Source organism: Podarcis erhardii (genome assembly GCF_964252035.2).
Source record: "Podarcis erhardii genome assembly, chromosome: 3".
NCBI lineage: Eukaryota > Metazoa > Chordata > Lepidosauria > Squamata > Lacertidae > Podarcis > Podarcis erhardii.
Window position 1 is genome coordinate 147487 of NC_138507.1, and position 26373 is coordinate 173859.

The 26373-nt window shown below is 45.3% G+C and overlaps 2 protein-coding genes across 5 annotated transcripts in view; both read right to left on the reverse strand.

The window, feature by feature from the left end:
* Positions 1-2936: 2936 nt before the first annotated feature.
* On the reverse strand, positions 2937-9738 carry IRS2 (insulin receptor substrate 2). Its single transcript, XM_081855476.1, has 2 exons — positions 6371-9738; positions 2937-5211 (listed from the first exon to the last, which is right to left on the reverse strand). The coding sequence occupies exons 1-2, from the start codon at positions 9489-9491 to the stop codon at positions 5207-5209; spliced, it is 3126 nt and encodes a 1041-aa protein (XP_081711602.1). The 5' UTR covers positions 9492-9738; the 3' UTR covers positions 2937-5206.
* An 8755-nt stretch (positions 9739-18493) lies between these two features.
* The window catches only part of COL4A1 (collagen type IV alpha 1 chain), a 183476-nt gene continuing 175596 nt past the window's right edge, over positions 18494-26373 (reverse strand). For all 4 annotated transcript variants that reach the window (XM_081855451.1, XM_081855453.1, XM_081855452.1 and 1 more), the window contains exons 49-52: positions 25773-25950; positions 22899-23013; positions 20118-20290; positions 18494-18796 (exon numbers count right to left, since the gene is read on the reverse strand). In XM_081855451.1, the coding sequence (XP_081711577.1) occupies positions 18715-18796; positions 20118-20290; positions 22899-23013; positions 25773-25950 (548 nt within the window). In that variant the 3' untranslated portion in view covers positions 18494-18714. The remainder of the gene's footprint in view (positions 18797-20117; positions 20291-22898; positions 23014-25772; positions 25951-26373) is intronic.

Genomic DNA, 26373 nt, shown 5'->3' on the forward strand with positions numbered 1-26373 from the left:
ACCGAACCCTAACCCCAAACCCTAAATTGTAAACCCTGATCCAAACCCTAGACCCTGACCCTAACCCTAGACCCTAACCCTAAACCAGGGGTTAGCAAACTTTTTCAGCATTGGGCCGGTCCACTGTCCCTTAGACCTTGTGGGGGGCCAGCTATATTTTGAAGGAAAAAAAATGAACGAATTCCACAACACATTCTACTCATGTAAAAACTGCTGATTCTTGGACCATCTGTGGGCCGGATTTAGAAGACAATTGGGTCAAATCGGCCCCCAGGCCTTAGTTTGCCTACCAATGCCCGAACCCAACCCCGAACCCTAACCCCAACCCTAAATTGTTGTTTGGGATTAGAGGTGAGACTCAGAGTCTAGGGTAGGGATTTAGGGTTAGGGTTTAGGATTTAGGGGCGAGGGTTAAGGGGTTAGGGGTTAGGGGTTAGGGGTTAGGTCTAGGGGTTGGGTTTGGGTAAGGGTTGGGGTCATTTTTAAATGGGGTCAATTTAGGGGCCCTAGCCCCTAAATCCTAACCCTAAATCCCTACCCTAGACTCTGACCCCTCACCCCAAACACCTAAGGAGACGCCTAAGGAGGATAAAAAAATCCTCCTGGGTGATTTTAATGCAAGGGTTGTGATGCATTTCTATCTGTGACCTGGGAAAATTGGGAAAGAAGGAATTGGCAACAGCAACCAATTCGGAATCTTACTTTTGACTATATGTGCAGTGCACAACCTTATTATTACCTATAACAAGCACCTTCGGTCGAACCACTGGCACCTCTTTGACTATGTAATTGTCTGAGCTGAAGATTGTCGTGGTGTGCTCATCTATGACGAGTGCTGACAACTGCAGGACAGATCACCGATTAATACATTAATACATTTCATGATGGCTATCAAGATTATACCTCAACAAAGTCTTCAGGGAAGGAAACCAAGGTGCAAAATGAACACTCAAGCTCTTCAAGATCCTATTAAACGGGATTGCTTCCAAACAACTCTTAAGGACCATCTGCTTGTGGAGTTCCTAGATAACATCGAGGAACACTGGACAATGCTAAAAACATCTATTATTGTAGCCTGTTGGGTACCAAATCAAGGACTGGTTTCATAAGAATGACAGTGAGATTGAAAGGAAGGCCTTTCAGATCTAGCAAAAAGATAGAAACTGTGTCACTAAGCAGAAAAAAAACTTCCCCTACATGTTGTTTATTGACCTAAGGCCTTTGACACTGTACATCGTAATGCCTTGTAGGTTGTCCTTCTGAAAATTGGCTGCCCATATAAATTTGTGAACATCCTTTGGCTCCTCCGTGATAAGTGCTTGCACCAAAAAGCACAAAACAATAAGCACAAAACAACCCCTCTGCAGCACCACAAATGTTGGAAAGTGTGTATCACTTTTCCTACCTGGGCAGTTATCTTTCCACATTGATACCAAAATCCAGCATCACCTGAGCTCTGCGAGTGCAGCTTTCTCCCAACTGAAGTGCAGAGGATCGGGACATTTGCAAGGAAATCAAAATGCTTGTTTACAAAGCTATTGTATGCTTGTGAAACATGGATATGGTGTCTCCGAAAAATGTTACACATCACTTGGGAAGACAGTGTACTGGAAGCAGTAGTGTTAAAGCAATGATTCTTCAACATCAAATTTGTTGGAATGGTCATGTTGTTCAGATGCCTCATTAGTCTTCCAAAGTAACTATTGTAATCCAAACTTAAAAATGGAAAGTGTACTGCACTTTCAACAAAAGAGGTTTAAAGGCAAATATAAAAAGATGTATTATAAACACTGACAACTGGGAAACACTGGCCTGTGAGCACTCCAATTAGAGAACAGCCTTTACCAAAGGTGTTATGGACCTTTGATGCTCAAACTTAGGAAGAAAGGGAGAAATGTGCTAAGAGGAAGTCATGTTTGGCAAACCCTCACTGTGACCAACTCCCGCCCGGAAACCTATGTCCCACTGTGGAAGGACGTGTGGATCCAGAATTAGCAACTCACTGTTAAGACCATGTTCATGGAAGACAATCTTACTTGGCTATGAGTGATTGCCAAAGATGAAGCAGCAGCAGCTCATGAGGCCCTGTAACTCATTTAAAGTAGCTAAAGTAGCCTTATCTTGGGCTACAGTTCCTTCCTTGCACCATCTGTTGTTATTATGTTTCCAATGCAAGTATTGAGCAGTTTCACCGTCTGTCACCCATTAGCATTTCTACATCTTCTCCATGCAGAGGACCTACTACTTGCTTGCTACTACTTGCTACAACTACAAGCCTGATGTAGAAATGCAGAAAGAAAATAGCCATGTTTCTAAGATTATATAATGTTATTAATAACTGAGATGGGACAGAGTGTTGGAGGAGGTGTAAAATTAAGGGATCCTTCCTGCAACAATTTTGCCATATTTTTAGATTCTATCTTTACAGAGATCCACAAAATTACTAGTCAATGCCTTCAAAAGGCTCTGTTGAATTTGTTTCTAGATTAAAACTTGAATGTTCACTTTAAACCATTAATTGGATATTTTCTGGTAGTGGCCTGAATGCAGATTAACAGATTTTGGATGGGACTAGAAAGGGCAACTCTTATCACATGGTACCAAAAAGTGGCAGATAAGATAAAAATGTCATGGGGGCAGACAAATTCATGGTGGAATTGTATTGTTTTATTACACATATCAACAAGATGGACATCAGGGGACTTCCTACAGCATGTAAAATATTTTGACTGCTTTGATTCCTAATGGTGTGATATTTTTTCTTTTATTGTATTGGATAATCTGGGCTCAACTTTCTTTGGGTTTGTTCTGTTCTGCATCATAGTTACAGAGGGAGAGAAGAGTTACTTCTGTAAAAAGAAAAGCTATAAAAATAAATTTTAACAAACTATAAAGAATAATTTTATAGACAAGAAATCTCTACAAAGAACAGGTCCTCAAAGAATTTATTCCTTTAATAAATAACATATTTTATTGCATGTTTCTATTAACAAGAGCAGCCAAGGTCAGTAAAGATTAAATACTATTTTAGTTCCATGTATTCTCATCCCTAGCAGCATCACTGATTTACTCCTATATACAGAGTGCACATTGGAAGACAAAGCCAGGTAAGCTAAGTGTTTGTCACAATGGCAAGAAATAATTTAACATATCGATAAATAGAAACAATTACATATCAAAAAAGAAAACACTGCTTATAACTTTTAGAAATCAAAACCAGGCAAGGTGTACAAAGAACCAATCAGTACACACTGCAAAGTTTTAGCAGACTTTTGGTTCCACATTGTAAACTAGGAACATAAATAGTTGCATAAGCTTTTTGTGAAATGTATACTATAGTATATTCAAGCTCCCTTGTTTTAGATGTTGTCTGGCTAAATTCGTTATTGTGGCAATAACATTTTGGTTTCAGCAATTCAGTGTTCTTCATCAGCTTTATAATCAACCATCTTGCTCAGGCAGAAAGGTGGGGTGTTTAGGAGAACAGATATGACTAAAAGTAATCTTTTTTGATACTTCAATCATTTTACTAGCAGAAGCATTATAATATTCCCCTTCCCATGCCCTCAGAGGAAGACTAAATGGGTGGAGATTACATTCAGATATCTCTTATTATACAATCCTCAATCCCAATGCTCAGCATGGAAGCAGTTTGCATTCCATTTAATTGAGCAATAAGACACTGGATGCTTTGTCTACCTCAATAAACATGTAATACATTGTTTCTGATAACACAGTACAGAAAATTCTCAAGAAAAAAACTTCTTATGACTCAGACAAGAGTTGAAATCATTATAAATTTTTTAAGAGTCTCTTTAAACAAACAGTGGTTAGAAGTAACAAGAGAGTGAAAAATAACCCATCATAGTGCAAGCTTTTGGGGTGACATATATAAAAGAGTGGGATGCGGGTGGCACTGTGGTCTAAACCACTGAGCCTCTTGGGCATGCTGATCGGAAGGTCGGCGGTTCAAATCCCCGCGATGGGGTGAGCTCCCGTTGCTCTGTCCCAGCTTCTGCCAACCTAGCAATTCGAAAGCATGTCAAAGTGCAGGTACCACTCTGGAGGGAAGGTAAACGGCGTTTCAGTGCACTGCTCTGGTTTCGCCACATGACCCGGTTTTCCACATGACCCGGAAAAACTGTCTGCGGACAAATGCCGGCTCCCTTGGCCAGTAAAACGAGATGAGCACCGCAACACCAGAGTCGTTCGTGACTGGACTTAATGGTCAGAGGTCCTTTACCTTTTTATATAAAAGAGCAGCTATGACACTGTTGGTTTTCACTACGTATACTTGTGAGAATTTCTAGAATAACTTGTTTTTGCCCTCTCCCCAAATTCTTTTAATGAAAATTTTTGTTCCTATAAGAGGTCTTTTAAAATGAAGTGCATTATTATGTTCTGAACATATTCAGTTGGTCCAAAAACAACAAATACACTTCCATTATTAGCATGTTGATCTGGTTTTGGTTACAAGAAATTCAACTAATATCATGATTAGCTGATAAATGAAAGCATACAAACAGAAGACCTTAAGTACTCCTGAAGTAGTTAAAAAACTAAACAGATACAATTATACAACTATGTCACAAGGTAAAGAATATCCTAGTATAGTTTAATTGTATTATGTTCCATTACATATTTTAAATATTTTAAATATTCTGATAAGACTTTAAAGTTAGTTTTGGCTTAAATTTTTCAGTTCCTATCCTGGACTTTGCCTGCTAACTAAACAGAGGAACCTGTGGCTAAGATGCAACCAGGCGGCAGCAGGATTCTTGATATGATCATTAAGGCTGATGACAACACTCAGCTCTGAGATAAAAGATATTGCCAGCCATTATACACCAGCATTACAAATCCAGTTTCATTTTTAACTGAGGTAGTGCTGTAGAGGTTTGAAAGGGTGCCAGTAAAAAAACAGATTTTTACTGCTGTAGCAGTTGCAAACACAACCTCCTAACATGCTGAAAAATAAATATAGTCAACTGTGCTGGAGAAAAAAATGGCACTCACTCAGTCAGCCTACTGAAGAGGTCCAAAGTTCTAAAGCATAGTTTATGCAAACAGTGTTGCAAACTCAGTGAATGAGATGGGATAATTCCCCTCCATGAGAACCATGGAACTGAAAAAAGCGTACTGTATTAGGATTTTAAAATGTTTTAAATTTCATCAAGCAGTTTTCATGGCGGTAATACTGGTTTCTTCATTCTGAAAAGAAAGAGAAAGTAAAGGCATCACTAAACTCTAGCCAAATAAAGATGCAGGTGAAGTCAGAGCTCCTTCACTACTCAGTTACAAGTTCAGAATGACCCAGTTCTCTGAGGGCACAGACTACCAACATGTAGAATATGTCCTTGGTGCATTACTTTTGCCTGTTACTCTCTTGGTGTGTGAAGGTAAAGGGACCCCTGACCATTAGGTCCAGTCGCAGACGACTCTGGGGTTGTGGCATTCATCTCGCTTTACTGGCGTACAGCTTCTGGGTCATGTGGCCAGCATGCCTAAGCCGCCTAAATTCTGTACAATGTTCCTCAAGCATGAGGACCACATTGCTTCATGGGCTCATCAACTAGAACTCCTAGAGCTCCTAGAACTAGGTAATTAAGTTATTAAAATCTTAATTAAGTTAACTTGCCAAATGTGTGGCTTTTTCCTATGCTGGAAGAAGAGGGAAGCTTTGGAACTGACAAGAGCATATTTTAAAGAGTCTATGTTTCCATGCCACTTTGGCATATTTTGTGATTTTAACTGCTGGAGTTCTCTCACCAGAGTACTTGCCACAAACTTGGATCTTGCAGCAGCATGTAATACTCTGTAATCCCACATCCTTCTGTTACAGGGGCCACTTCACCTCATTGCTTTAACCCCTTTTAAGTCACCTCATTGCTTTGACCTTTTATCAAAACTAGGCTTTTAGAGGTCAACTCTTCTTAAACAAAATACTGCAGCCTAGAACAGAAGCCCTCATAGAGTCGGTTCAGTCCTCTTGGGAAAGCAGGATTTCAGGAGAAACCCCCCGCCCCCACAAAAGGACTTTCCTACAAACATAGCAGTCTGTAACTATACAGCATGTGAGGGATGTCTGAGAAGCTGCTTTGTAGTTCTTTCCTCCTAGGACAGCCCTATTTGGTTAGAAGTCCCCCTACTCCCAGGTCAGTGGGCACAGAAATCCCGCCTAAAGGTGTTACTGTAGCAAGAAAGATTGAACTGGAAGAACTCTCATTACAGATTAAAAAAAAAAAACCTCTGTGAAATGAGACACCAAAGTTTGATCACGTTCAGCAGCTCTGGGCATAATGGTGTTTCAATCCATTGTCCACACAAAAATGAAAAGAAAAAAGAAAAAGGTTAAAGTAAGGAAGCTTACCTTTCACTGAAGAGACTTCTTTCAAATTGTGGGTCAAGAAGTCTATACTGGTGTAAGTACCATTGATACTTTCATTACAGGGGTGTCTGCCTTTGTGCTTGCCTTGGCCACCACTTGCCAAATAGTCTCCTTCCAAGACATCATCAGCAATGTGGTTGAGGCCATTCTGGAAGCCAGCTGAGGTCTCCCGGCACATGGGGCTGCTGGTCTGCTCTTCTAACAAGCCATTTTTCCTGAGGGACACATTTTCCACAGAGGCAGAATTGTGTCGCTTGGGACTGTGTGCAAAGGAAGGAGAAACAGGCGTCACTGTAGTAGTAGAGGGGAAAGTCTCTGAGCTGTGCCTCCGTCGTCCCTGAGGATCAGCACGGATTACTTTGGCTCCATGATTAGGATCAGGAGGAGGACTGGCAAAGATGAAGGCCTGCACCCCAGAAAGTGTAAGTTGCTTCAATTCAGTAACAGGGCTGCTTACATTAACATTTTCTGGTTTCTGTAAAATGGGCTGGGTTGGGGTGGCTGTTGTAAAAGTTGTCTCCATCTCAACCTTTAGGTAATGTTTGTTAGGTTGCCCAGGGCTGGGGCAGGATCCTGGGATCAACACATCTTCCAAGGATTCCGCAGCTGCTGATTGTGACCCATCAAAGTTGAGGTTCATATAGCTGGGGATGAGGGAATCATTGTGCTCATTCAACTCAGAGCCAAATGAGGAAGCTGAGTTGCCACAGGCTAGTGAATATCCAATGTGGACATACTCTCCACAGGGACTTTGTGATTCATTTGTAGGGGGTTGCTCATTCATGTAGGGAGTAAGAGAGCTCTCAGTTTGGCTGTAGTAAATGGTTGAAGGCATCATTGTGTGGTTGCAGATAGCAAGGAAGGACTCCCCTTTGGGTGTGAGAGTTAATCTCTCTACAGGTGAGTTCATAAACACATACTGGTCACTGTTCTTTTTCTCACCCAGAGAATTTGGCTGGCTTTGGCAGGCATGAGATAGTGGGTTATAGAAGTTGCTGGTTTGGCCCCTCAACCCTTGGCCTGCAAAGCCATCAGGAGAGGGCACAGGTGAGGCAGATCCATAGACAGGAGGCAACAGCAAAGGGGACATGTCAATGTAGTCACCACTGGTCATTCTCCCATCAGGACTCTCCCCAGATAACTTAGTACCCAACATGCGCATGCAGTCACTGTCATCTAGGGAGTTATCACCGCTGACCCTGTGGGAGTGAGGATGCAAAATCTGCTGTGGGGCTGACACACTGGTGGGGCTCATAGACATATAACCACCAGGACCACCTTGCAGTGGCAAAACAGCTGCTCCCCCAGAGCTCATGGGCACGTAGCCCTCCTCCCCACTACCACTGCAACCTAGATGTGAGCTGCTACTGCTGCTGGTGGTTCCGCCAGAGCCAATGTCCACATCACAGTAGTCCTCAGGGTAAGGAGTATAGGTTCCCCTTGAAGGGGCCCCTGCTGTTGGTAAGGTAGCCCGCATGAGTGTGTACTCATCCAGCGAGGCAGAGGAAAGAAGAGTTGGCATGGGGTGCCGATATGCTGGTGTTGTCAGGGAGTAAGTGCGCTTCCTGGGAACCTTGTCTCCTCCAGCGCTCTCCCATATGTAGGGCCAATAACAAAGGTGTCCCCGCTCCATGGCAATGTAGCCATCCAGCTGCAGGTCAGGAGGAGTCTCAGGTGTGTTGCTGTGGTTACTAGCTGTTGAAGGGTCCATGACTGGACCCAACTCCTCAAAGGCCAGGAAGCTAGTAGGATCGCTAGGGGAGCCAGAGGTGCTGTTGCTGGAAGGGTGCTGGGAGAACATGCCTGGCTCCGTAGCCAGCTTTGTAACCAAGGAGGGGGAGCGCAACAAGGCCAGGGAGCGACCGGGCGGCACAGCTGTCTGGCTCCCGAGCCTGCAGCTGGCTGCCCCAGGTGTGTGCGAGCGGCCGAGCGGGGGCTCTCCAGTGTCGGACCCGGAGGGGCTGCCAGCTAGTGAACCAGCTCTGCCCCCATCACCCTCACTCGCAGTCCGGCTCCGGTTCCCGCTGCTTCTGCCCGCCACCAGAGTGTCTGTACGCGACCGGCGGAGAAGCCCGGCTTGGCTGGGGGGCAGCGCCGTCAGAGAGGGCGGGTGGTGATGGCGGCGGCCGGGAACCGAAATGGGTCGACTGCACATAGCCGACAATGCTCCGCTGGCGCCGGACGATGATGAACTGGATGAAGATGACGACGACTGGCTCTTGCTGCGCGGGCGGAACTCGGCGAGCTCCCGCAGCGCCTTCATAGCCTCCAGGATGGTCTCATGGATGTTCTGCGCCACCACCGAGTCGTCCGCCTGCATCCACAGCTCGCCGGGCCCAGTCGAAGCCGAGCGACCAAGCTCCATGAAGAAGAAGCTATCCGAGTGGCCGCAGCGGCGGATGTTCATGAGCTGCAGCGTCACGCAGGGCCGCTGGCAGTTGAGGCGCACCAGCCCCACCGTGCGCGCCGCTAGGCACAGCCGGTGCACGCCGGCGAGGTTGCGGCTCTGCCCCAGGCCCCGGGGCTTCAGCGTCACCTGCCACACCTCGCGGTAAGGCGAGGCCCCGGGCAGCGGCGGCGGCTCCTCGCGGGAGGCCGACGGCGGCTGGCGCCGAGGGGAGTCGTGCCCGGCGGGCTGGCTCTCGCGGAGCAGCTCCGTCAGCGCCACGTACCAGGCCTCCTGCTCCGGCTCGCTCTCGGCGGCCAGCGCGAAGTACTCGTCGCGCGTGTACAGAGCCACCAGGTGCTTGTGCTTGGCGTCGGCCCGCTTGTGGATGTTGAGGCAAGAGTCGAGCGCGATGGAGCGCTTGGGCGCCGCCGACTTGCTCCTCCACTTCTTCTCGCTCTCGTAGTACTCCAGCCGGGCGGGCTGAGGCGGCGCTTCGTCCGCGGCGGCTCCGTCGCTGGCGGCGCGGAGCACGAAGAAGCGCCTGTGGCCGTGCTTGTGCTTACGCAGGTAGCCGCACTTGCGCACGCCCGGCGGCGGATGCTCGGGCGGCGGCGGCGGCTGCTGCTGCTGCTGGTTGTTGTTGTTGTTGTTGTTGTTGCGGTTGAGGCCGCCTTGCGGGCGGTCGGGAAGCTCCGCCGCGGGGGGACTCGCCATCCCCTCTCCCGCTCCGGGGCGGCGATTCCGAGCAGCGCTTGTGCGAGGCCCGCAGCTCGCGCGCCCCGCACCCCGGCGCCCCCGGCCGCTTCGGGTCTCCGCTGTGGCCCGCGCTTGCTCGCTCGCTCGCTCTGGCCAGCCGCTCAGTCCGTTCGGTGCTGCGCGCGCTCCTCGCCGGAGGACCAGAGCAGCAGCAGCAGCAGCAGCAGCAGGGAACTTCTCGCGCTCCGCTCTCCTCTGCCAACAGCAAAACAACACGTGACGCGCCCGCTCACGTAGGAGAAGGGGCGTTGCGGAGAGAAACCGCCCAGGTCCTTTCATCAGCGCGCTCCACCAATGGATTGCAGGGCGAGAGCTCCCCTCCAGGCTGCGAGGCTGCGATTGGGTTTCCAGATGGCCTCTCTGGCCCGCTCGCCTGTTTCGTCCTGCGCCTTCCCACTGCCTGCCGCCGGGCGACGATGTTCTTGGTCTCCCTCTGAAGCAACAAATCCTCGTCTAGCGAGCGAGCGAGCGAGCGCCCTTCCCCTGCCGGAGTGGGGCTCCTTGCCCGCCCGTCGGGCCCGAGGTCCTGAGGTGACTTCCCCGGCGCTTCGGTAATTCGGATGGCACGGAGAGTTCACGCAGTTTATCCAGCGCGTTTGCTGTCGATGTGCTTATTTATTTAATTTATTTAATATAAACAGTAAAGAGGACAGTAAAGAGGAAAGAAGAAAAAAAGATAGAATGTGATAGAATTCTTAACCCTTTGCTTTCTGTTTAAAGTGATCAAAATATTTTTATAGTCATACTGCTACATTTCATTAAAATGCTGCAAATAAATAAATAAGCAAGCAAGCACTCTGTTAAGAAGAAAGGTGACAAAGGAACAGTTATCTATTTCATCAAATGCGAGTTTTCAAGGAATAAAGGTACCTTGCAACACAGCACTCAGTGGCATTTTGTCTTTTAGTCCATTTCCCCATCCTCCAGTAAAGTATACACCAAACTACCCTAAGACCCTATCTGAGCATGGTGGAGCCTACACAAGAAAAATGACAGGAAGGAACTGCTTGCTTGCTAAATATTTTTTTCTCGTTGCCCAATTAGTTTTCTATTCAAACAAGGGGGGGGGGCAGGAGGCAGGGCCGGATTTAGATGAAGAGAGGCCCTAGGCTACTCCACTTGTGAGGCCCCTCCCCATCCCTCACCCTCACAACTAGAAGAAAATGGAAGAGTGTTACAGTAAGAACCTGGAACATGGGTTACAAGCTCTTTGAAGATCTTCCCTCCCTACCCAGAATACATATCCAGAACCATCATTGATACATCACTGATACATCACTGATACATACACTGATACATCACTGATACAAGGAGAGAGGGGCGTTGTGAGGTTACCCAAGTTCATCAACTTGCCCCAGTTATCAGATCAAGTTCCTACCACCTATCAGATCAAGTTCCTAACACCTAAGGGACACGGGTGGCGCTGTGGATTAAACCACAGAGCCTAGGACTTGCCAATCAGAAGGTTGACGGTTCGAATCCCCGCGACAGGGTGATTGCTTGGTCCCTGCTCCTGCCAACCTGCCAACCTAGCAGTTTGAAAGCACGTCAAAGTGCAAGTAGATAAATAGGTACCGCTCCGACGGGAAGGTAAACGGTGTTTCCGTGCGCTGCTCTGGTTCGCCAGAAGCGGCTTAGTCATACTGGCCACATGACCCAGAAGCTGTACGCCGGCTCCCTCGGCCAATAAAGCGAGATGAACGCCGCAACCCCAGAGTCAGCCACGACGGGACCTAATGGTCAAGAGCCATTTACCTTCATGCATATCTTTGCCTTCTGGATTATGGAGGAGGGTGGTATCCAAGTTGAACACATGACCTCTCGCTTAGAGTATTATGGAGGAAGGCAATGTCCAAGTCTGCCTTTCCTTTTGAAGCAAAATGTCATTGAAATGGGAGAATTGGTTATGGCATTGATTTTATGTAATTTCCAAAGGTTAGTAGTCCAGCACGGTCAAGTACAAGGGGGTACAATTTTGACACTTGCAACAATGCAACAAGTTTTGCCATTAGAAACCAGCTTTCTCGATTAACAGTGCAAAGGCTCATTGTCCCGGGGTTTTGAGGGAGGAGAGGTGTTGAGAGGTGACAAAAATGATTTCCAATAAGTGCCCCCCTTTATTTCCATAACAAATCCTTGAGTCTGTACTCTGACTAGGGACCTAGAAGTGGCAGCGCTTGTCAGCCCAACCCCTGCAACCCCTCATCAGGGCTGGCCTTAAGGCAATTGGAGCAGCTGGGCCAAATTGGGCCTTGCAGACTGCTCCTAAGGTGGCCCCTGCACCAGGGCAATCTAGATGAATTGTATTTATATTTCTAAGATTCCAAGTTGGGCCCCAGAGCTTCAAATTGGGCCCCACTGGCTAGCCCTGAGTCTCATAGTTGCTGGGCCCGAGTTGCCCTGCCCTTACATGAAGTCTTGGGTTTGCAATTTTGGAGAGTGGTGACTTCCCACGGGGAAGCGGGCTGTCTGGCGAGGCCCCCTAGATTTAGAGGCCCTAGGCTTCAACCTACTTAGCCTATTCACAAATCTGGCCCAGCCAGGAGGCCAGCTACCCCCCTAAATCAAGTAAATCAATAAAAATATTTAACTAACTGAGGTTACGCCCCCCACTAATATAAAGCCTGACCCTTAACAAAAATCCTGGCTATGCCCATGTTCTGGTTAGCAATATAATCATCATCATCATCATCTGGCTAGGTTTCCCTATTTTATATACAATGCATATAAAAACACAGTAATTTTTTGTGTGAAAACATTAATGAGATGAGGAAATATTTGTTTGGTAAAATATATAAAATTCATGGGTTTTTATTTTATTTTAACCTATGTGGAATTATATTCTTACAGAAATTTTGAAATTATTTTCAAAGCAGCACCCCCATCAAAGTTTGAGAGGCATTTTTCAAGCTTTGGGTGTCAGAAAAGCACTTGCTGCATATGCTGTTATCAATGAGCCTTCATTTTCAGGTTAATGGCCAGGCCATCAATTTATTTTTGCATGTCAGCAGTCTTTCAAATTGTATCTGTGTTGAAGTAACTGGGATCTACTGCAGAAAAAAAGATCTTGCTGGGTATTGTCTAAAATAGCTTGATGTCCAAGGCAGGCCTAAATATGAGGAATGTGTATTAGGTGATGCTGGATGCTGGAATTGAAGGTATGTTCATCAAATTTGCAGATGACACCAAACCGGGAAGGTATCTTAATGCAGAATTTGAATTCAAAAATGACCTTCACAGATTGGAGAACTGGGCACAAGGTAACAAAATGAATTTCAATAGGGATAAATGTATGTTTTTGTCCTTAGGCAGGAAGAATCAGCTGCACATGTGAAAAGTACACGTGACATGAGTCAACAGTATGATGCAGCAATGAAAAAGCAAATACTATTCTAGGCTGCATCAATAGAAGTATTCAGGGGAAGTAATAGTACCTCTCTATTCTGCTTTGGTCAGATCACACCGAGAATACTGTGTCCAGTTTTGGGCATCACAATTTAAGAAGGATGTTGACAAGTTGGAACAAGTGCAGAGTTGGGCAACCAAGATGATCAAGGGCCTTATTTCACAAGCAAGGTGATGCTTAAAATTCTACAAGGCAGGCTTAAGCAGTATGTGGACTGAGAACTCCCAGAAGTGTAAGCTGGATTTCGAAGGGGCAGAGGAACCAGAGACCAAATTGCAAACATGATTATGGAGAAAGCTAGAGAGTTCCAGAAAAACATCTACTTCTGCTTCATTGACTACGCAAAAGCATTTGACTGTGTCAACCACAGCAAACTATAGCAAATTGTTAAAGAAATGGGAGTGCCTTATCTGTCTCCTGAGAAATCTCTATGTGGGATAAGAAGCTACAGTTAGAATGGAACAACTGATCGGTTCAAAATTGGGAAAGGAGTACGACAAGGCTGTATATTGTCCCCCCGCTTATTTAACTTATATGCAGAATTCATCATGCGAAAGGCTGGACTGAATGAATCCCAAGCCGGAATTAAATTCAAATTCAAAATCCTTTATTAGGCATAGCACACCACACATTAACAAACAAACATCATATACAGACTGTATAATATACGGGCTCAGCGAACACATTTTATCCCATTCCTATTCTTAACTCCAATAAATAAATCGATGTACATAAATGATATAATACAACACAGCAACATCACCTATCATTAAAAACCACTAAATCTCTTTATCATGGCCCATTCTTTCTTCATGGACAGCACTTAAAAATTCAGCCACTATTAAAGTACCGTATTTTTCCTTCTATAACACGCAGATTTTTTCTCCTAAAAAGGAAGGGGAAATGTCTGTGCGTGTTATTGAGCGAATGTGTGGTCCCTGGAGCCAAATGGTGCGAGGGGAGGCAAAAAAGCAGGCAAAAATCAAATCGCGCATCTCCTAGAAGGGAAACCTGAAAAGAGGAAGCGGCTGCTTTCCGGCATTCTGCCTCAGGGTCTTACTGCCCACCTACCTCTGTTTCCTTGCTGTGTTTGCTCAAACGGAACAAAGAGCAGGGAAAGCAGAGGGGAAAGCAGAGTGAAAACATGCAAGAGGGAGAGAGAGAGAGCGCGAGCTGGCTGGCTTGGGTGGGTAGGTGAGGGAAAACTTTTGCCTTCCTGTTATACCCCTCTCCTGCATTCTTAGCCAGCTGCTTCTCTGCACACCCCTCTCCTGCTCCTTGTCCCTTCTGTGTTTTTCCTTCCCTCCCCACTTAAAATGTGGTTAAAAAGCATGGATCCACATGGATCCTCAGGATCTTTGCATTGGGTCACCCCAAATTCACCATCAGATCACATAGCATGTCCATGGCTACAGCCTGCCCCCCCAAAACCATGCACCCACTGTTGCCTGGGGCTGCAATGGTGCAAAAATGTGGTTAAAAAGCATGGATCCACATGGATCCTCAGGATCTTTGCATTGGGTCAGCCCAAATTCACCATCAGATCACATAGCATGTCCATGGCTACAGCCTGCCCCCCAAAAACCACGCACCCACTGTTGCCTGGGGCTGCAATGGTGCAAAAACGTGGTTAAAAAGCATGGATCCACATGGATCCTCAGGATCTTTGCATTGGGTCAGCCCAAATTCACCATCAGAGCACATAGCATGTCCATGGCTACAGCCTGCCCCCCAAAAATCACGCACCCACTGTTGCCTGGGGCTACAATGGTGCAAAAATGTGGTTACAAAACATGGATCCACATGGATCCTCAGGATCTTTGCATTGGGTCAGCCCAAATTCACCATCAGAGCACATAGCATGTCCATGGCTACAACCAGAGATTGGAACTGAGGGATGTCAGGGTGTGGTGGGGAGGGTGGGTTGTTTTATGGGAGGGGGAGGGGGAAATGGGGGGAAATGAAGGATGATATGTTTTAAAATATGTTTTGTATAAATTCCTAATAAAATAAAATAAAAAGATTGCCAGAAGAAATATCAACAACCTCAGATATGCAGATGACACAACTTTCATGGCAGAAAGTGATGAGGAATTAATGAGGGTGAAAGGGGAGAGCGCAAAATATGGTCTGAAGCTCAACATAAAAAAAACTAAGATCATGGCCACTGGTCCCATCCTGGCAAATAGAAGGGGAAGAAATGGAGGCAGTGAGAGATTTTACTTTCTTGGGCACCATGATCACTGCAGATGGTGACAGCAGTCACAAAATTAATAGACACCTGCTTCTTGGGAGAAAAGCAATGAGAAACCCTAGACATCATCATAAAAAGCAGAGACATCACCTTGCCGACCATATAGTTAAAACTATGGTTTAGTGATGTATGGAAGTGAGAGCTGGACCATAAAGAAGGCTGATCACCAAAGAATTGATGCTTTGGAATTATAGTGCTGGAGGAGATTCTTGAGAGTCCCATGGACTGCAAGAAGATCAAACCTTAAGGAAATCAGCCCTGAGTGCTCACTGGAAGGACAGATCCTTAAACTGAGGCTTCAAGACTTTGGCCACCTCATGAGACGACTCCCTGGAAAAGACCCTGATGTTGGGAAAGATGGAGGGCACAAGGAGAAGGGGATGACAGAGGATAAGAGGACAGTGTTCTTGAAGCTACTAATATGAGTTTGACCAAACTGTGGGAGGCAGTGGAAGACAGGTGTGCCTGGTGTGCTCTGGTCTATGGGGTCACAAAGAGTAGGATACGACCAGTGGCGGAGCTTCATGCTACGGCATGGGGGGGGCGGAGAGAAGGCGGGGGCAGGGCTGGCGTGCATCCCAGAGGCGGTGCGCACATCCTGGGGGGGTGGGGAGCAGCCATGATGGCACCCCACTGGGATCGCGCTGCCAGGGGCAGTGCTCTCCCCCCGCATTCCTCTTCTTCTGCCAGTGGACACGACTACTAAACAACAACAACAAGAAGGTTGGAAGAGAAGAGGCTGAGAGGAGATATGATAGCCAACTTCAAATATCTGAAGGGCTGTCACATGGAAGTTCTGAAGCGTAGGGCTCAAACCAATGGATTTAAGTTATAAGAAATGAGATTCCAACTAAACATCAGGAAGAACCTTTGACTGTAGGAGCTGTCTGATAGTGGAACGGGCTCCCCCAGGAGGTTGCAGACTGTCCTTCCTTGGAGGTTTTTAATCAGAGGTTGGATGGCCCTCTTGTCATGGATGCTTTGCAGGGGGTTGGACTAGATGACCCTTGGGAGCTCTTCCAATTCCGCAATTTTTCAGTTTTATCATTCTGTGACTTAAAACGTCCCTAAGAGAAGTGCATGCAAGTGTGCTGGCAATCAGAGACACAAACACTGTCCTGTGTTCAAGGGTGCCAGCTTGAATAAAATATGGGGTGCGGAGCCAACTAGTCTCTTTTGCAACATTGGTCAGTGTATGCTAGTATTTATAAGATTGTGTACTTCATTCAATTTTAGATCTACATAGATTCTCATTTACCCATTTGTAAAAAAAAACCACAGGCACCACAGGCACACACCATGCAGTTGTTTTTTTCCATTCTCTTTAGTTCAGATTGTACCTTGTGAAGTGATGGAATCAGAATTCTCTGTGCTGAATGTACACTATATGATTCTGCATTATCCCTCAAAACAATATCAAGTGTCCCATTGGATTTGGATTTGATATCCCGCTTGATCACTACCCTAAGGCGTCTCAAAGTGGCTAACATTCTCCTTTCCCTTCCTCCCCCATAACAAACACTCTGTGAGGTGAGTGGGGCTGAGAGACTTCAGAGAAGTGTGACTAGCCCAAGGTCACCCAGCAGCTGCAGGTGGAGATGCAAACCCAGTTCCCTAGATTACGAGTCTATCGCTCTTAACCACTACACCACACTGGCTCTCTCATTCTTTTCCCAATACATCCTCAATATGAACTATATTCCCTACAAGGTTCATCATGGCAGCTACACTGTGGCTGAGGTTATCTGTTTTTGACCCTCTAATCACATGAAATCACAATGAAATGGAAGGTTTTTTTTTAAAAAAAAATATTGCATGTTTCTGCAGAGAATTCTTCCACAGAGGTCAAGGTACCTCCAGGTTTCAACACAGAGGTTGGCTCAAGGCAAATATATATTGCTTCTGATTTTACAGTACTGTCACATCAGCACCTGAATCAGTTTTTAAATCTATGGGGTTGTCGCCAATGTTTAATTCCAATCTCCATATTGGCTCAATATCATCACAAACAACAAATCCCAGAAAAGGTGGATTAGAACTGTCATTTGTCACTTTTTTGTACTATCTTAGTGTTCAAGTTTTTTTTTAACTTGTGGCATTGGACTCTTCTGGTTGGGCATCTCTCCCCACCCCTGGGCTGTGTTTTTAGTGAACTGAGAAAGAGCTGAACTTGCTTAATCCAACCTGCTTTGGAAAGTTTATAATTAAATGCTTTTTGTAGATGGCTATTTTTTCCTGCTAGGAAGACCTGGAGACCTCCAGGTTGCTTTCTGGCAATTTCTGCTTGCTGTTCTGAGGTTTAACAAGAGAGGAACCATGGATCCCAGGACATTCCCGGATTAGAAGCTGGTGTGGCTTCTTTAAATTTGTGGTGTCCCAGTAAAAGTGGGACAGTTAAGCAGTTATGATCTTGGACTCCCTTCTCTTTGAGTACTTCTGACCTTGGGGGTCTCACCCAGTAGCTCCTTAAGCTTTTGAATTCAGTCTTAATGTCCAGAGTGTGTGTCCAACTGCACTCAGCTTTCCTTTGCCTCTGGATCATGAAACCCAAGAGGATGTGATCACTTCCTCCTAAGTTTCCCAGAACTTCTACTTCATTGAATCAATAGGTAAGCAACTTTTCTTTGGTACCTGTTCTTTCCTATACCTGAAATATCTGAAATAAAAAAAGACCTGAGTTTGTATGTATTAAAACCAAGAGACCATTGGGTTTTTTTAAAAACAAATAGCTTTATTACAAATTATATTTTTTATGAAGTACACAGTCAAGTAAGTTTCCTATAAGGCCTTTAAAAATTATGTTGGCTTGATTATAATGATGCAATCTATTTTAGACATAAATATCTAAAATATCAGCATATTTTATAGAAACCCAATAAATAAATACATCGGACCATTTTGCATTCCACAGGAAAACAACAAAAATGCAGTATGGAACATGAGGGCATGTTCATTTCATTGAACAGCAAGAATTATGTTTCTTCTTGCATGCAGGCTCCTTAATGCCATACACAATTCAGCCAAGAAAAAATGTTTGTATGTCAGTACCCTCTGTTATGTCAATAAGGAATATTGGTGTTCTCTTTCCCCAGAACTCTTCTTTACATTAGTATTAATTTGTACAACAACCTTAAGTATATAATAAAGAGCCTGAGTATTCAAGATAGAATGAAGTAATCCTATATATCTAATGCACAGAAATTGAAAAGGGGCATTTACACACCTGAGGCAGAGCTGTACTCCTCTTAGCACCTTTGGTTTTTTGGGGTAGGGGAAGATTTAGAGTATCAGTGCATCACATTCATTTATAAGATAATGTTTATTCAAAAGTGACATTTGAAGTGTATCATCTTCATCTTCAGCAAGTAAAGAGCCAAGAAGTAGAGTTTAGTTAGGCAGGTTCCTGTAAGGCACTTGACAGTTTTCATGCTGGGTGACAATGAGGTACATAGGATATATGCCTAAGTTTCACGCTGTTAACACAATAGCACCATATTGTGATATTAGGTACAACTGGAATCTCATGTTCTTCTCATACATACTTGGCAACGGCTAACATTTGAGTGTAGATCTCCTGCTTTTAGTGTGGAAGGAGAAGGTTTCCTGAAAATTAAAAACAAAAAAGCTAAAAGTGACCAGTGAAGAAAATTGTTTTGAAGGAACAGTGTGTCCAACTCAGCTCACATACTGAAACTGTCAGATCATAACTTTCTACAATGAACAGAAATTAATGAGCTTCACCTCTGCCTCCTTCTTAAAGCCAGTTCTTAAATTGTAGGAATTCCTACTCCTATAGGATTGATTCCCACACTATTCCTTGATACTGTCCTTGAAAGTAAATCACAATGTTGATCCCTCTGACATAGCTTCCTGTGTTCAAAGTACAATACAGTGGTACCTCAGGTTAAGTACTTAATTCATTCTGGAGGTCCGTACTTAACCTGAAACTGTTTTTAACCTGAAGCACCACTTTAGCCAATGGGGCCTCCCGCTGCCACCGCAATTTCTGTTCTTATCCTGAAGCAAAGTTCTTAACCCGAGGTAATATTTCTGGGTTAGCGGAGTCTGTAACCTGAAGTGTATGTAACCTGAAGTGTATGTAACCTGAAGTGTATGTAACCCGAGGTACCACTGTATTTAAGCAGAACATGAACATGAAGCAGAACATGAAAAAACTACAGTGGTACCTCAGGTTACAGGTGCTTCAGGTTACAGACACTTCAGATTATAGACTCTGCTAACCCAGAAATAGAACCTCGGGTTAAGAACTTTGCTTCAGGATGAGAACAGAAATTGCGCGGCAGCAGCGGGAGGCCCCCCAGCACTGGGCACATTTTTTTGAGGGGTGTGACCATGGGCCCCCACAATAGGCTCTCTCATTAGGCATGTGAGGGAGCTGCAGAGACAGCTTCCCTGCATGACAGCTCAACTGGGCTGCTAGCTCCTCAACTGGGCTGCGGTGTGCAAGTGAACTCCACATGCTGCTTTGTGAGGCGAGCCACAGCGGGCTCCCTCGGCTTCCATCTTCTTTGGGGGTGTGCCCCAGGCACCTGACCAGGCAGTGGAGCATATACTCCTCTGCTGCTATCTGAGCACACTTCTGGCTGTAATGCACTTCTTCTCTAGGCTGAATCTGTATCAGGTTCAAAGTAATAGTTTGACCAAAATATGCATTAAAGCATGCAGACAACTTGTATCTGAACTGTGAATTGGGATCTCAATTGCAGTGGGAATCTGATTGATAGAATCTGGTCAGGTAGAAGCACAACAGAAACAAACCAAAAAAAGGGACCAAAAAGGCAAAGTAAGTTCACTCTGTCACATCTAGTCACATTAATTTTAACTATTTAAAAAGCTGCTTTCAAAATGCATTTTTTATATCCTTGGGCAGGTATTGTCAATGCAGGAGATGTTCCCAACTTACTTGAACATTTCATTTCTCTCAATAGTGGCAAGCCAGAAGCTGTAAGCATTTGCATAATAATTGCAGGTGCCCTTGCCGTGGCATTCTATGAAGGGAGCACTGCGGAACTCTTCCAGACAGGAACCTGGAGATGCCAGAGCTTGCCCTGAGCCTTCTGCACCAGCACTGGTGTGCTGCCAAAAATACAGGTCATGCATCAGTTGATAAGAATAGATTATTGTTTTTAGTTACATATAATTCAACAGTACATTTAGTATTTAATAATAATTCACTGGGGTAAATAACTGTTATTTGTATTCTACAGATGGAACTAGAAGTTGAAAAATAGTAAAGGTAAAGGTAAAGGGACGCCTAACCATTGGGTCCAGTCGCAGACAACTCTGGGGTTGCAGTGCTCATCTCGCTATATTGGCTGAGGGAGCCGGCGTACAGCTTCCAGGTCATGTGGCTAGCATGACTAAACCGCTTCTGGCGAACCAGAGCAACCATGTAAACGCCGTTTACCTTCCCGCTGGAGCAGTAGCTATTTATCTACTTGCACTTTGACATGCTTTTGAACTGCTAGGTTGGCAGCAGCAGGGACCGAGCAACTGGAGCTTACCCCATCACAGGGATTCGAACCGCTGACCTTCTGATCAGCAAGCCCTAGGCTCAGTGGTTTAAAATCGTTTACCAATTCAGATGTTACATTTAAATTATGGACACAAGAAATGCAAAAATAGTTTGTGTATCTGATGCATCAGGTGAAGTGGACTCTAGTCTCTGAAAATTTATATTATAATAAAATTTGTTCATCTTTAAGATGCCACAAAGCTTATTGCTGACTCTGAACAATGACTTACAGTACATCCTATACCTGGGGGCCGGATGCAGCCCAATCGCCTTCTCAATCCGGCCTGTGGACGGTTAGGGAACCAGTATGTTTTTATATGAGTAGAATGTGTCCTTTTATTTAAAATGCATCTCTGGGTTATTTGTGGGGCATAGGAATTCATTCATTTATTTATTTTTTCAAAATATAGTCTGGCCCACCACATGGTCTGAGGGACGGTGGATCGGCTCACAGCTGAAAAAGGTTGCTGACCCTTGTCCTATACAGATACCACAATGGTTGATGTCACAATCTTTTCTGATATGAACCTACTAGTCGAGCCCTCCATGTGCCACCTCTGAGGGACATTTTGAAAAAGCTGACAAAGGGTTTATGAAACCCTTCCCCAGTGAGGCCTGCCAATGTCACCAGGTGAAAATCTCCCTCTGTTCCAAAGCATGCAATGGCATGTGATGGGCTGCTGTTGTTTTTCTTACTGATCATAAATGCTTTGATTTGTTTTTTAGTTGTTCATGCTGCCAGTTTTTATTTTGCTTATAGGGTGTGTACTTTTAGTATTCTATGGATTCATGCTGATTTCTCCTTGGTTTTATATCTTGATAAGTTGGGCCATTTTTGAGAAGGAGACTCCAAAATTTAATAAATAACAATAAAATACAATAAATTTTACCTAGAAAAAAGTACCACTATGTTCAAATTAGGCTTACCCTGTATTAAATGTGCAACCACAAAAGCACATGGTCTCATAGCCCAGGTTTTACCATCCAACCCACTGGCTATCAAATAGTCCTTCATTAAAGGTACATTTTAAGATAATTCTGTGGCTGCTTTAAGTGTCTACACAAACCCATCCAGCACAAGCTCCTCTCCCGGAGACTGGAACCACCCACCACGGAAACCAGGATCAGGATACCAATGACACTTTGACTCAAAATGTCTAATGACTCCTCCCAGTGGTGAACAGCACTGAGGACAAGATTGTGCTCTATGACATCATAAGACTGAAGCAATCTCCCTGGACACAGCTGTGCAAGCAGGAGTGGAAAAACTGTGAAAGAGTGCTCTTAATAACCCACAGAGCCAGTCCAGGAGTCATGACCAGGATATCAGGGTCAATGCTATCAAAAGTTGCTGAGAGATTCAGAACCAGAGTCCCACTCTTCCCATTCCAGTCTCAGTACAAGGGTGACCAAGGCTTACCAAGGTATAGTCCTCAAATTGTGCATGCACCCAGACTGGAATTGATCCATATCCGCTTAGTTATTTGTTTTGTCCTACATTTCATGCATTTCAAGAGCTTTATATATTTGCATTTTTTAAATATTGTCATAAAGTTAATGTGTGGGGGGGGGGGGAGGAGAGGGTGTTGTTGGATCAACTCTATTGATTTGTCTGCTGTTTGCGGGGGTGGGGGTGGTTAGGACATTGTCTTGTTGTGGCACATGTGTGATAAAGGCTACACCAGGGTGAAGGCGTCCTCCTTTGTTTGTCCCTGTGCAAGTTTGAGTTTGTTGGTTAGCTGCTTTACTCTTTGTGTTGTCACAATCAATGCAGTGGCATCCGCAACAATACAGCACTTAATGGGGATAGACACAATTGTTGTTGCCCTCTAAGGTAAATTCTGAAACCCAGTTTAGTTTCACTACACATCTTGCCCCAGATCTTAAATTCCAAGCATTGTTGTGGCAGGGTAACCAGGCAGAAGTGTGGATAAACTCATAAAATCAGAGTCCATTCCATTTATTCCCTAAGAAATGGCAGCTAGCATGGTCACCAGGGTCACCCTGAAGAAATCTGGACAGCTAGACAAGCAAAAATAGAACTTTAAAAGGTAACTTGCTCATATGTGTTAAAAAGAATGGGTTCTTTTTAGATTGTGCGAAAATGAATGGAACATGGACTAGTAGAAATAGAATTAAATGCATTCAGGTATAACTTGGAGCACTTACCATCACAAAGGAGTAGCCTATCCACAGTGATCTCCATCCTTCTGGACATGGTGGAATTTGAATTGTTTGACTGTGAACTGCCATCACCATTGCAGAAGCTTCACATACAGCACACCTGAGAAAAGTATAATGCAAAGTTGAAAAAATACATATAGATTGAATACCCTTTTACTGCATTATTCATCACAACAGCTCCCTGCCTTGGAGGCATTGCCCACCTGGCCTGGGAGGACAGGGCTTTAACTGACTCCAGCTACAAAGGCTGAGGCAGCAGAACAAACTATTGAGTTGGTGTATTGTTTAGGGCAGGATGGTCCAGCATGTGGCCCATGGGTGATGACCCTCCCTCCTGCTAATTCCCCCTCCCCTCCAGGTCCCAAGTGCCAGTCAGATCAAAGATGGTGAAACTTCTGCTCACCAATGACTCTAGCATGGGCAAGACCTGCTTGCACTTCCGCTTCAGTGAGGATGTCTTCAACACCACCTTCATCTCCACCACTGGTGAGGTGAGGCTCAGGGTGGTGGCCTTGACCACCTCCTGAGGGATGCTTCTTCAGGCAGATGCCTCTGATGGGAAGGCAGAGGGTGGCATTCCTCACCCCCCCCCTTGAGCACATCCAGCTGGGATGAGGGAGCCATGAGGGGGCAAGTCGAGTTTCAATTTCCCTATTTCTTGCCCCACTATCTTGTCCCTCGGACCGGTTTTTGGTTTTGGATTTTAAAGGGGGAGGGGTGTTCATGTGACATTCTTTCTTTCCTCTGACTTCACCTCTTTCCTCTGACTTTACCTCCACCACCACCCCATCATGTTGTGTTTGGGGAGAAATGGGCAGGGTGGAGTTACATTTGGAAGGGGCCACCAAGGCATTTACCCAGAGCAGGGGGCATGAGAGGAGGGGGTTCCGCACAAGTCTTTAGCCCATGATGTGGGTCTCTTCTCTTCCTCTCCTCTCCTGCTTTCCTTCATGGCTTTGGTGCGCTCACACATCTACCCCCCCCCCGCCCAATTCATTCATTAGGCACATATGTTGCCTCCCTCAAATGTCATCTTGGCCCCTAATTGGGGTGAGGGAGGGTGGATATGCACTTACAAGCAGGACATGAAGGCAACACAGTGTTTGCTGTGAGAGAGCAAATCTCTATCCACTTTCTCTTGACAATCTTGTATTAGCTGATACACCTCTACTGTATCTTCTCTTAATTTGCCTTTTTTATAAACTAAAAAGTTTCATATGTTGCAACCTTTCCGTTTTATTTCCTATTTTCCAGCTCCATTGGTGGTGGTGTATGCATTGGTGTGCATACATCTGTTTGTGTACTGAATTTGTTTAATAAATAAATGTATTAAATCTATGAACAGTGCATTTAATTATATATATTATTGTGTATATTAAATAATATTAACTATATTGCCAGCACTTTATGATATGGACTCCCTGGTCCTGAATGGGGTAACTGTGCCCCTGAAGGACCAGGTGTGCAGTCTGGGAGTCATTTTGGACACACAGCTGTCCACGGAGGCGCAGGTCAATTCTGTATCCAGGGCAGCTGTCTACCAGCTCCATCTGGTACGCAGGCCATACCTGCCTGCGGACTGTCTCGCTAGAGTGGTGCATGCTCTGCGTGGGGCTCTACATGGGGCTACCGTTGAAGGTGACCCAGAAACTACAACTAATTCAGAATGCGGCAGCTAGACTGGTGACTGGGGGTGGCAGCCGAGACCACCGGTCCTGAAATACTTACATTGGCTCCCAGTACATTTCTGAGCACAATTCAAAGTGTTGAAAGCCCTTGAAAGCCCTAAACGGCCTCAGACCAGTAAACCTGAAGGAGTGTCTCCACCTCCATCGTTCAGCCTGGACACTGAGGTCCAGCTCCCAGGGCCTTCTGGCAGCTCCCTCACTGTGAGAAGTTAAAGGTAACCAGGCAGAGGGCCTTCTCAATAATGGCACCCACCCTGTGGAACTCCCTCCCATCAGATGTCAAGGAAATAAACAACTATCTGACTTTTAGAAGACACCTGAAGGCATCCCTGTTTAGCGAAGTTTTTAATGTTTGAAGTTTTATTGTATTTTTAATATTTTCTTGAAAGCCGCTGAGAGTGGTTGGGGAAACCCAGCCAGATGGGTGGGTTATAAACAACAACAACAACAACAACAACAACAACAACAAGTCCAGACTCAGAGGCAGAAGCAGAAGCAGAGGCTGGAGAGGAAGGGGGGCAAGAAACAGGGATGGCAGGCAGGCTGCAAGGGGGTCTCCCCCTCCTGCTGTGACCAGCTCATCTCCCAGGACCAGAAGAGGTATGAAGAAGGCAGAGCAGAAACAGCAGTGTCAATGAAGTCTCAGATTGCTTGGGAAGGACCCAGGGGAAGAGGAGACTTAGGCAACTGTGGGAAGATGGGGACCTTCAGTCCTCACAACTGCCTCACGGAGGTGTTTCTTTGAATAAAGAGTTAACTTCAGTGACACCATGAAGAGGTGCCTCTGATACCCGAGTTAGCCAGACGCTCACATAGGATGGGGGGGGGGGTTGCGGAGAGAAGCTGCCCGTGTCCTTTCATCCTACTGCGCTGAGCATACTGGGGAAAATATAGTGTGCTCCACCAGTGGACTGGAGGAAGAAGGTTCCCCCTCAGGGTTGCAAGGCTATGATAGAATTCCTGGCTGGCAACTCTACTCTGCTCCACCTGTCTTGTCCTGATTTTTCTATCCCTCTGTGAGCAACAATCCACCTGCCATCCACATATCCTCAGCCTGAACATCTTGATAGCAACTGCTCTAGAATACATTTCTCAAATTGTGTTGCAATGTCTGGAGAAATGCAAAATCTTCATACAGGAATTTGTAAATATAAAATTTCTCAATGCTTACCGACTGATGAAAGGCCTGATGTTGTCTCCTGTAATAGGAGCCATACTCATTGGCATTGGCTCAGGAGTAGATAACCAGTAAGAATAATCATTCCTTGAGGCAAAATTGCATACACTGTTAATGTTGCAGAACAGGAAAGGCATTGTGCTGAATTTACGTAGACAGCTCCCAGCTGTGCCTAAAAGAGCAAAAATAAACAACTGATTTTTCTACAAAAAATGGTTTTCTACGAAACCAAAGCAATTTATACAAGGCTAGAGAACTATGGTCAGGATTCAGCTAATGAGCCCTATAAGGACTGTGCAAGGATTTCTGCATAGACATGGATCTTCCTCTCCATGTCACTCTGAAATTGCAGGGAGAACCCGCAGAACAGCACACAGGTGGAGAAGAGGGAAGGTTGGGGATTGTGGGCTAAAATGCCATTCCTAAAAACTGATGAAAAAATGTTTGGGCTTTTGAAGCATCAAACAACTGGGCACAGCTGCTCTGCTTGTGAGGTCTGGGCTTAAGGCGGCTGTTCACAGGTGGACCCTGCCTGTTCACTCCAGCAAGTGGCAAAATGCCCTTCAGAGCCACATGAAAATGTCTTCAGCTGTCC

Coding starts and splice junctions, on each gene's coding strand:
- IRS2 (XM_081855476.1), bottom strand. CDS start 9,491: ATGGCGAGTCCCCCCGCGGCGGAGCTTCCCGACCGCCCGCAAGGCGGC.